Source organism: Capra hircus, chromosome 4, assembly GCF_001704415.2.
Source record: "Capra hircus breed San Clemente chromosome 4, ASM170441v1, whole genome shotgun sequence".
NCBI classification, from domain to species: Eukaryota; Metazoa; Chordata; class Mammalia; order Artiodactyla; family Bovidae; genus Capra; species Capra hircus.
Window position 1 is genome coordinate 71143343 of NC_030811.1, and position 12558 is coordinate 71155900.

At 42.2% G+C, this 12558-nt stretch overlaps 1 protein-coding gene across 1 annotated transcript in view; it reads left to right on the plus strand.

Moving 5' to 3' along the window:
• LAMB4 (laminin subunit beta 4) overlaps positions 1–12558 on the plus strand; it is a 118398-nt gene that overhangs the window by 60449 nt on the left and 45391 nt on the right. The window contains 5 exon segments of the mRNA XM_018047504.1: positions 4758–4935; positions 5990–6133; positions 10257–10397; positions 10400–10480; positions 11923–12147. Coding sequence (XP_017902993.1) covers positions 4758–4935; positions 5990–6133; positions 10257–10397; positions 10400–10480; positions 11923–12147 — 769 coding nt within the window.

Sequence of the window (12558 nt, forward strand, 5' to 3'; positions counted from 1 at the left end):
AAAAGAAATGCAAAAAAGCAAAATGGCTGTCTGGGGAGGCCTTACAAATAGCTGTGAAGAGAAGAGAGGCGAAAAGCAAAGGAGAAAAGGAAAGATATAAGCATCTGAACGCAGAGTTCCAAAGAATAGCAAGAAGAGATAAGAAAGCCTTCTTCAGCAATCAGTGCAAAGAAATAGAGGAAAACAACAGATTGGGAAAGACTAGAGATCTCTTCCAGAAAATTAGAGATACCAAGGGAACATTTCATGCAAAATGGGCTTGATAAAGGACAGAAATGGTATGGACCTAACAGAAGCAGAAGATATTAAGAAGAGGTGACAAGAATACACAGAAGAACTGTACAAAAAAGATCTTCACGAACCAGATAATCATGATGATGTGATCACTAATCTAGAACCAGACATCTTTGAATGTGAAGTCAAGTTGGCCTTAGAACGCATCACTACGAACAAAGCTAGTGGAGGTGATGGAATTCCAGTTGAGCTGTTTCAAATCCTGAAAGATGATGCTGTGAAAGTGCTGCACTCAATATGCCAGCCAATTTGGAAAACTCAGCAGTGGCCACAGGACTGGAAAAGGTCAGTTGTCATTCCAATTCCAAAGAAAGGCAATGCCAAAGAATGCTCAAACTACCGCACAATTGCACTCATCTCACATGCTAGTAAAGTAGTGCTCAAAATTCTCCAAGCCAGGCTTCAGCAATATGTGAACCGTGAATTCCCTGACGTTCAAGCTGGTTTTAGAAAAGGCAGAGGAACCAGAGATCAAATTGCCAACATCTGCTAGATCATCGAAAAAGAAAGAGAGTTCCAGAAAAACATCTATTTCTGCTTTCTTGACTATGCCAAAGCCTTTGACTGTGTGGATCACAATAAACTGTGGAAAATTCTGAAAGAGATGGGAATACCAGACTACCTGACCTGCCTCTTGAGAAATCTGTATGCAGGTCAGGAAGCAACAGTTAGAACTGGACATGGAACAACAGACTGGTTCCAAATAGGAAAAGGAGTACGTCAAGGCTGTATATTGTCACTCTGCTTATTTAACTTATATGCAGAGTACATCATGAGAAACGCTGGGCTGGAAGAAGTACAAGCTGGAATCTAGATTGCCGGGAGAAATATCAATAACCTCAGATATGCAGATGACACCACCCTTATGGCAGAAAGTGAAGAGGAACTGAAAAGCCTCTTGATGAAAGTGAAAGAGAAGAGTGAAAAATTTGGCCTAAAGCTCAACATTCAGAAAACGAAGATCATGGCATCCGGTCCCATCACTTCATGGGAAATAGATGGGGAAACAGTGGAAATGGTGTCAGACTTTATTTTTTTGGGCTCCAGAATCACTGCAGATGATGACTGCAGCCATGAAATTAAAAGACGCTTAGTCCTTGGAAGAAAATTTATGACCAATCTAGATAGTATATTCAAAAACAGAGACATTACTTTGCTGACTAAGGTCCATCTAGTCAAGGCTATGGTTTTTCCTGTGGTCATGTATGGATGTGAGAGTTGGACTGTGAAGAAGGCTGAGCGCTGAAGAATTGATGCTTTTGAACTGTGGTGTTGGAGAAGACTCTTGAGAGTCCCTTGGACTGCAAGGAGATCCAACCAGTCCATTCTGAAGGAGATCAGCCCTGGGATTTCTTTGGAAGGAATGATGCTAAAGCTGAAACTCCAGTAGTTTGGCCACCTCATGAGAAGAGTTGACTCATTGGAAAAAACTCTGATGCTGGAAGGGATTGGGGGCAGGAGGAGAAGGGGACGACCGAGGGTGAGATGGCTGGATGGCATCACGGACTTGATGGGCATGAGTCTGAGTGAATTCCGGGAGTTGGTGATGGACAGGGAGGCCTGGCGTGCTGTGATTCATGGGGTCGCAAAGAGTCAGACACGACTGAGCCACTGAACTGAACTGGGACATCTTTGGGGCTCTCACCATGGTCATCTGAGTGGCCTAGATTAGGGAAGTGATGGGAAATGAAGAGCGATAAACACATCTGAGACATGTCAGTTGGTCAGACTGACCAGGCTTGTGAAGAACTTGATGTTGGGGGTGGGAGCAAGTGGGATGGATTGGGCGTGTTGATTATGATGAGGCAGGTATCAAACATGGCCTTCAGTTTTCTGCACCAAGCAGCTTGGCAGATGGTGGCACTATTTCCTGGCAATAGGCGCTGAAAGGAAAGGAGACTGTGGGTGTGTTTGACTGGCAGTACCTGTGGGACAACCGTAGGCTTGTCTGTGCAGAGCTGGAACCAGGACTGAGATGTGACAGCAGACATAAATGCAGGTGAAAAGCAAAGACACAGCTTCATTACAGTCACTTAGGAAATGGATGTAGGGTAAGAAGAGAGCCTGTGAGAGAACCCCAAGGAGCCCCAACATTTAGGGGCGGGCTGTTGCGTTGGCATAAGGGTAAATGGGCGAGGAGGTAGTGAAGATGGCAAGGAAACAATTGTTAAAGAAATTTGACTTCCAAGGAATCAAGAGACAAGGCAGTAGCAGGAGACACATTTGAGATCAAGGAGGCGACTCTACAGATGGGAGAGATTTAAGCACATACAGATGTCGATTGAAAGGGAAAGACTGAAGAAGGAGGGCAGTGTTGTTCGGTCACTAAGTCGTGTCCAACTCTCTGAGACCCCATGGACTGGAGCACAGCAGGCTTCCCCGTCCGTATTCCACAGGAAAGTCCCCTCGGGCACAGAGCGTAGCTGCCGGGACATCTCTTCCCTGGGACACCTCTGCCTCACCAGCTTGCAGGGGTGAGCACGGGTGTCAGTCCCTGTGAGACAGGATCTGGGCAACAGGAAGTAGGGGACTGCAGTCCCTTTGCAGTTGCCTGTTTTCTCTACGAAATTTGAGGAGTGAGAGGCTGACCCGCTGGTAGGATGATGTTAGAAATCTGAGGAGTAGAAAAGCATGGATTACTGAAATCGTCATCCAGGTTTGAGATTGCACCCTGCGGTGCGGGTGTGTCAGAGGACAGGAAGGAAAACACTGAAGAGGCTTGAAGTAAAGCCCATGGAAACTAACGTCAGTGTAGACAAAGCAAAAAGATCAGGGGAGATTTATCTGCGCCATCGGGTTCACCTCCCAACTTGACCTGTTGAATTCAAACTTATTTCCAGTGCTGTTTTTTCCACCAATTGTTCAAAACGACAAACTTGGTGATCAGTTTGCTATACCATTCTTCACTATTTCAACCAAGTCATTAGGAAACGTTTTGAATAGTATTAGGTTATAATTTAGATAAAATCTCAAGAAACCTAAACAGTTATTCTTCATATAACTATTAAACTATAGATCATTTCTCCTTGAGAATAAGCTTGGAATGATGTCCTTGTCCCCATAATAGCTGTGTGGTTTTAGCCAGCAATTCCCAAAATGCATCTGTGGAACACTAAGCATACAGGATGTTAATAAATATTATTTGGATATAGGACCAAGCTGTAAAATAAGTGTGGAGATGCTGAGTTTTGAAAGTATTTTTCTATAAATGAACTTATTTACAAAACAGAAAACAAGCTTATAGTTATCAAAGGGGAAATATATGGGGAGGGATGAATTAGGAGATTGGGATTTGCAGGTATAAACTACATGAAATAGATAAACAACAAGGACCTGTTGTATAGCACAGGGAACTAAAGTCAATATTTTGTAATAACCTCTAAGGGAAATGAATCTGAAAAAGAATACATATGTATATGTATATTCTTCATATGTGTGTGTGCACTCAGTCATATCTGACTCTCTATGACCTCACGAACTGTTGCCTGCCAGGCTCCTCTGCCCATTGGATTTTCCAGGCAAGAATACTGGAGTGGGTTGCCATTTCCTACTCCAATATATATTCTTTTATATATATACAACTGAACTACTGTACTGTAACCTGAAACTAACAGAGCATTAAAAACCAACTATAATTCAATAAAAACAAAGGTAACTTTCTTGCAGTACTTCTCAGAGGTTTAATATGTTAATCTGTACTGCAAGTCACCTAAAAGGCAGATTGTTTGATGTAGAACAGCACTGTCCATGTGTAACTGAAAAAGACAAAAATTTCTTTTTTTTAATGTGTTTATTTTTAATTGAAAGATGATTGCTTTAGAGTATTGTGTTACTTTCTGCAAACATCAACATGAATCAGCCATAGAAAAAGACAAAACTTTCTGAAGGAGGGTTTTGTGGAATTAGAGTTCCACAGTAATACTACAGAGTGCACCATCTAAGTCCTAATTTTTTAATTATTTATTTTGCGGCATGCGGGCTCAGTACTCGCAGTTCTTATCTCCAGAGTGCAGGCTCAGTAGTTGTGGTACACTGGCTTAGTTGCTCTGTGACATGTGGGATTTTCCCGGAAAGAGGATCAAACCTGTGTCCCCTGCATTGGCAGGTGGATTCTTATCCGCGCTACCATCAGGAAACTCCCTAAGCTGTCATTTCTTAATCCATCACAAGTAGTCTAGTTAGCAGTCTTTCTAATCTAAGACAAATTGATTAGCAAGTAAAAAAATATAATAATAAAAAGATAAAGGCTTGTTTTCTTTGCCATAAGTCAACAAATGTAAATATTTAGTTGATTTCTTAAATAAACTGAAAATCTTAAAATCTTCAGTTGCATGCAATTAAAAGGATGAAATTGAGTCTCTTTTCAACCATGACTCTCATAGATCTAATTATTTTAATAACTGAAATCTTGAACAGGATCCTACTATGAACAGAAACCCTTTTTTTTCCCATTATTTTAAAAGCTTGGTTTTATTCCCCAAATCAACTCACTGAAGAATTTCTGCAGCAAGCAGGATTTAGATGAATATCAGCTACACAACTGTGTTGAAATTGCCTCAGCATTGGGACCTCAGGTGCTCCCTGGAGCATATGAAAGGCTTATAGCCAGTTTGTCTGCCAGGCTGCACAATGGGGCCGTGGGTATCTGTTCAATGGGCTCCGCTGAAGCACCGTTGTCTGTACAAAGGAACATGAGTGAAATGGTTTAATATGTTTTAGCTTAACAGCCAATGTAAATACCAATTGCTCAATGATTAGATACACAGTGCATTCTCTCCATGTGTTGAAATCATAACTTACAGTACAGAAAAAGTATGTAAAAGAAGGGCCTGGCAGTCACTTGGGGAATGCCAGATTTCTGGAACAACGGTCCTAAAATATTTCTTTGGAATCCTGGAATGTTAGGGCTAGAATGAACTATAAACAACCTCTTTCATCCCTCAACCTTCATTTAATAAATGAGACTGAGTCCAAAACATGAGGTGACTTGCCCATTTCACTAAACTGTAGAACAGGGTTTCAGCACTTTTGAAATCTAGGTCTGGGTAACACTTTTCTGGGAAGGGGGCACTATCCTGTGTGTTGTAAGATGTTTAGCAGCTACCCTACCCTCTGCCCACCTGATATCAGCAGCACCCTCCTGCTAGGTGTGACATCCAAAAATGCCCCCAGACTTTATCATATGTCCCCTGGGGAGCAAGATCTCCCCCTAGCTGAGAATCAGTGCTGTAGAGTGACAGCCACAAGGAGAGTCTGGGCTTCCTGAGTTCCAGTCAGATGCTTCTTCCATGCAGGACTCCGGCTTCAGGATGCCCACAATTTCATGAAAGATGGAATAAGGGAAATGAAAGGCATAATCCGGCATCAACATAGATCATCAGGAATTGAAGAAATAATAGCATCAATAAGAATAACATTGGAACAACTAATGATTGAAGTGATCTATTTCAAGCCTTTCAGTAACTTGTTAAGTAATGTTTACTGCTGAGTGATGTGTGTTAAGTAGTGTTTATTGAGTACTTACTTTGTGCCAAACACTGTGCTAAGTACTTCACAGGCATGATTGTCTTTAATCCTTATAATCTGAGGAGGTAGAGGTATCCAAAGAGAAAGACAGATCAAAACTAGAGCTACCAATGGGCCGAGGTGCTTTGCTGTCACTTCCTTTTCCTCTAACTTTCTTTGTTCCCTGCAGCTTGCAAGTGTCATCCACAGGGCTCGATGGGACCCAGCTGCAGCCGACTGGGAGGCCAGTGCCGATGTAAGCCTGGTGTGACTGGCCGCTGCTGTGACACGTGCTCAACAGGAAGCTATGGTTTGGGGCAACGTGGCTGTCACTGTACATAGCAAAACCCAGATGGGGAAAACACACGTGTTCTCAACCTTGGAGTTTTAAAGGCGGGAAAATCAATGTGGGGAGTTTAAAAGAGGTGGAATTGGGAATTTGTCTATATTTGTTCAGACTATCAATGTAGGTAAAACACTGAAAATTTTTCTGCTATACTTTATTCTTTCATGCAGTGGGCACTGACTGTGTGCAGAGCTCTCTTAGGTACCATGCGAGATGATAGGAACATAGTAGCCCAGGGAGGATGTGAGAACCCCACGGAGTTGTCTGTGTAACCCCAGCTTTATCACCTGGTGCATAAACCCAGTGGTTTGGAAAGGCTAAAACCATAAAATTGGGAAGTTGAAAACTGGGATGACCCTGTCACCGAAATTTTACCCTTTCTGCTGCTGGGGTCACAACTAACCTTGGAACTCATTTCATAAGCCACCCTTTAATAAAGGCTTAGGTGAGGCTTCATCTAGCATTGCTAATTCTTTACCAAGACTGTCATGTTCAGGGTAAATAGTTCTCTGTTCACAATGTAAACCATTAGTGAAAACACTGCTCCCCGCTGAGAAATCTTCCTTATGAACCATGAAAACACCCAGGTAGGTTAATTCTCCTTCCAAATCAGGGAACATATCTTTTCAGTTATGATTCAGAGAGATGGTACACCTTCCTGGTCATCACCTGGGCATGGTTGTCTACTCAGCAGACAGTGCTTTGGTCCATCATTTCTTTTTCTTTTCTTTAAAAAAATTATGAAACACTGACACACAAAGGAGAAAACATTTCTTCCATGTACCACCCTGTCAAACAAACAAGCATCACACTTTTGTGTAGGGAAGATTGGCTCAAAGAATTCTGCAATTTACCAGAAAAAGATTGAATTTCTATTATCTCACATAGGGAAAAGAAAAATCTAGCCATTTAAGTGTGATTCTTCTTATTTTTATAATTGGAAAGGTTGAATCCTAAGTTTCATGGAAGTTTGAATCACTAAAAACATTACTTACTCAGATGCTCTGTATAAAGGCATTTATGACACTTGATTGAAATGGACAGAGGATAGAATGTCTGAATAGGCATTTTTCTGAAGAAGATGCGCATATGGCCAATAGCTACATGAAAAGATGCTCAAGATCGCTGGTCATCAGAGAAATGCAAATCAAAACCACAATGAGATATCACCTCATGTCTATTAGAAATTCTATTGCCAAAAAAGACAAGAAATAATGAGTGTTGGCAAGGATGTGGAGAAAAGGGAACCCTGTACACTAGGAATGTGAATTGATGCAGCTACTATGAAAAACAGCATGGTGGTTCCTCAAAAACTTAAAAATAACTACTATATGATCCAGAAGTTCTGCTTCTGGGTACTTATGCAAAGAAAATGAAAATACTAACTTGGAAATATACTTGCACCCTCTTGTCCACTGCAGCATTATTTACAGTAGCCAAGGTATGGAAACAACCTGTTTCCACCAACAGACGAATAGATAAAATGTGATGTATATATAGATATGTATTTCCATGGTATAATATGATATATAAATCCGAAAAGATGATGCTGTGAAAGTGCTGCACTCTATATGCCAGAAAATTTGGAAAACTCAGCAGTGGCCACAGGACTGGAAAAGGTCAGTTTTCATTCCAATCCCAAAGGAAAGCAATGCCAAAGAATGCTCAAACTACCACACAATTGCACTCATCTCACATGCTAGTAAAGTAATGCTCAAAATTCTCCAACCCAGGCTTCAACAATACATGAACTGTGAACTTCCAGATACTCAAGGCAGAGGAACCAGAAATCAAATTGCCAACATCCACTGTATCATGGAAAAAGCAAGAGAGTTCCAGAAAAACATCTACTTCTGCTTTATTGACTATGCCAAAGCCTTTGACTGTGTGGATCACAACAAGCTGGAAAATTCTGAAAGAGATGGAAATACCAGACCACCTGACCTGCCTCTTAAGAAACCTATATGCAGGTCAGGAAGCAACAGTTAGAACTAGACATGGAACAACAGACTGGTTCCAAATAGGGAAAGGAGTACATCAAGGCTGTATATTGTCACCCTGCTTATTTAACTTATATGCAGAGTACATCATGAGAAACGCTGAACTGGATTAAGCATAAGCTGAATTCAAGATTGCCGGGAGAAATATCAATAACCTCAAATATGCAGATGACACCACCCTTATGGCAGAAAGTGAAGAAGAACTAAAGAGCCTCTTGACGAAAGTGAAAGAGGAGAGTGAAAAAGTTGGCTTAAGACTCAACATTCAGAAAACTAAGATCATGGCATCTAGTCCCATCACTTCATGGCAAATAGATGGGGAAACAGTGGAAACAGTGACAGACTTTATTTTGGGGGGCTCCAGAATCACTGCAGATGGTGACTGCAGCCATGAAATTAAAAGACGTTTGCTCCTTGGAAGAAAAACTATGACCAACCCAGACAGCATATTAAAAAGCAGAGGCATGGCTTTGCCAACAAAGGTCTGTTTAGTCAAAGCTGTGGTTTTCCTAGTAGTCATGTATGCATGTGAGAGTTGGACTATAAAGAAAGCTGAGTGCCAAAGATCTGATGCTTTTGAACTGTGGTGTTGGAGAAGATTCTTGAGAGTCCCTTGGACTGCAGGGAGATCCAACCAGTCCATCCTAAAGGAAATCAGTCCTGAATATTCATTGGAAGGACTGATGCTGAAGCTGAAACTCTAAAACTTTGGCCACCCTTTATGAAGAACTGACTCATTTGAAAAGATCCTGATGCTGGGAAAGATTGAAGGTAGGAGGAGAAGGGGACGACAGAGGATGAGATGGTTGGATGGCATCATTGGCTCAATAGATATGAGTTTGAGTAAGCTCCAGGAGCTGGTGATGGACACGGAGGACTTGTGTGCTACAGTCCATGGGGTTGCAAAGAGTCAGACATGACTGAGCGACTGAACTGAGCTGAACTGATACATATATCTATAATATAATAATGGAATATTATTCAGTCATTTTAAAAAAGGGAAGTCTTGACATTTGCAGCAGCTTGAATGGACCTAGAGGGTTCGTGCTGAGTGAAATAAGTCAGAAGACAACAAATTCTGTGTGATCACATTTTCTCTATTTTTATTTTTTTATTTTATATGAGAGGATAGTTGATTAACAATATTGTGTTAGGTTCAGGTGTACAACAAAGTGATTCAGTTATGTATGTACATGTATCATAGTAGTATGTACCTGTCAATTCCAAACTCCCAGTCTATCCCTCCTGTCTACCCTTTACCCTTGGTAACCATAAGTTCGCTCTCTAAGAGTATGATCTCATTTATATGTGAATCTAAAGCAAACAAACAAAAATCAAGTTCATGGGTATAGAGCACCAATAGATCAGTGGTTGCCAGAGGTGAGGTGGGCAAAATGAGTGAACAAAGTCAAAAGGTACAAACTCCCAGCTATATAATATGTAACCCGTGGGAATGTAATGTACTGCATGGTGACTTTAGTTAATAATACTGTATTCTATGTTTGAAAGTTATAAGAGAACAAGTTAAAATATCTCATCACAAGACAAATATTGTAACTGTGTGTCGTGACAGATATTAATTAGACTTAACGATGGTGATCATTTTGCAATATACAAATATGGAATCATCATGTAGTACACTTGAAACTAATATAATGTCATATGTCATTCCACAATTAAAAAAATAAAACACTGCAGTTGTCTACAACATACTGTTGATCAAATGAAATCAGTGAATTCTTATTAACAAATCATATGTAACTGGGTGCAGGAGACACAGAGACACAGGACTGATTCCTGTGTTGGGAAGATACCCTGGAGTAGGAAATGGCAACCCACTCCAGTATTCTTCCTGGAAAATTCCATGGACAGAGGAGCCTGGTGGGCTACGGTCCATGGGGTTGCACAGAGGCAGATATAACTTGCCAATTGAGCACATATACCTGGACCCAGTACATGCAAGGCTCTATTCTACGCACTGTATGGACTCAAATTTATTTACCTTGATCTGGTTGATACAGTAACTTAGAGATTATGATATCAGAACTGTGACTCTCACCAACCCACCACTAGCCCCTTGACCCTGACAGGTTTCTCTTTGTTTTGCTCAGCTTGTCACTGCCACCCTCAAAGGTCACAGAGCGCCATATGTGACCAAGTAGCGGGACAGTGACCCTGCCATGGAGAAGTGGCCGGCCGCCATTGTGACCGGTGCCTGGCAGGCTACTTCGGATTTCCCAACCGCTGCCCCGCCTTTGTAATGGGTTTGCTGAACTTTGTGATCCAGAAACTGGGTCATGTTTCAACTGTGGCGGATTTACAACTGGGAGAAACTGTGAAAGGTATGGCATTCATATGCACCTTTTTTTTCCCTTTTGTTCTGATTTCACAACATTCTCTAAAGGACCACTGAGTAGAGAATCAATTGTATTGAAGTGTAGAGTGATCGTGAAGGGCAGGAGAAGATAGAGCATCATTTCGTCATCCTTCAAAATCTTGTTATGAACTGGACTTTGTCTGATAAATCAGTAACTTGCATTTGCCTGGTACCTTGCTTTTTATATCCCTAAAATATGCATGTAAATTAGATGATATGACTAAGCTGTGGGACTTTCAATATGAAGCAGAAAACCTTTCTACAGAGCAAATGAGCATCTTCTAAAATGTTGCGTTTAAAGAGTTGCATTGTCCTCAGTTCAGTTCAGTTGTTCAGTTGTGTCCAACTCTTTGCAACCCCATGGACTGCAGGGCGCCAGACCTCCCTGTCCATCACCAACTCCTGGAGTTTACCCAAACTCATGTCCATTGACTCGGTGATGCCATCCAACCATCTCATCCTCTGTCGTCCCCTTCTCCTCCTGCCCTCAATCTTTCCCAGCATCAGGCTCTTTTCTAATGAGTCAGTTCTTCGCATCAGGTAGCCAAAGTATTGGAGTTTCAGCTTCAACATCAGTCCTTCCAATGAACACTCAGGACTGATCTCTTTTAGGATGGACTGGTTGGATCTCCTTGCAGTCCAAGGGACTCTCAAGAGTCTTCTCTAACACCACAGTTCAAAAGCATCAATTCTTCGGTGCCCAGCTTTTTTTATAGTCCAACTCTCACATCCATACATGACTACTGGAAAAACCGTAGCCTTGGCTAGATGGACCTTTGTTGGCAATGTAATGTTACTGTCCTCAGTTCAGTTCAGTCGCTCAGTCATGTCCAACTCTTTGCAACCCCATGATTTGCAGCACGCCAGGCCTCCCTGTCCATCACCAACTTCTGGAGTTCACTCAGACTCACGTCCATCGAGTTAGTGATGCCATCCAGCCATCTCATCCTCTATCGTCCCCTTCTCCTCCTGCCCCAAGTCCCTCCCAGCATCAGGGTCTTTTCCAATGAGTCAACTCCATGAGTGCTGCATGGAGAACATGGGCTGAGATTAGTTTTTTATCCAGAGGCATATTTGAGTGGTTTTGCTTATTTGAGGACCCAGGAATCCTGAACTCACAACTCTGTGGTTTTTTAAGGAAGACTAAAGTCTGTTCTTCACCAAGAACTTTCTATATCCAAATAACCTTTTTATTCTCTGAATAGATAGTAAATTAAAATGGTTTTAATTTAGAACACTTTCTCTTATTCATCCTAAATGTGTGACCTTTCATAATCCCCAGAGGAGCCCAATTATCCACATCACTCTCCACACACATGCGCGTGCGCGCGCGCGCACACACACACACACACACACACACACTTGTTATCTCATTCTCTTTTCTTCTCCCCTTCTTTCAGGTGTGCAGTGTGGAGAATGCTCTGCTGGTTTCTATGGAAATCCAAGAATTTCCAGAGCACCCTGCCGGCCATGTGCCTGTAACAACAATATTGATGTAACTGATCCAGGGTCCTGCAGCCCAGTCACAGGGGAGTGCCTTAAATGTCTGTACAACACTCAGGGCCCCAACTGCCAGCTCTGCAAACCAGGTTACTTTGGATCGGCCCTCAATCAGACCTGCACGAGTAAGTCTGCAAAGCTCTTGGCAGGAAACGTGGCAGCTTGAACTGTGGTAGCAACTCCTGTACTCATTTCAGTTAGGTCCGTAGTGCCAGCACCCACAGAGAATGGGCTGGTGTCCTGAACTCAGCAGCAGAAATGGGTGCAGTGCATGCACAGCTCAGTGTCATTACAGGAATACCTCACTGGTGTTGTAAGTTTGCCTTTTGTAACTGTACACTTCAGCACATGCCCCGCAGGATTTGAAGTCTTCTTTCTCAGAGTGTGTAACCCTGTGCCCTCTGCCAGAATCACCCAGGGATGGAGGTGGAGTATCATGCAGATTCCTGGGACTGTGCCTCAGACCTCAGAGAACTGGATCTCTGTGGGGTGGAGCCCAGGAATCTGCATTGTAACCAGCTCATCAACCAGACTTT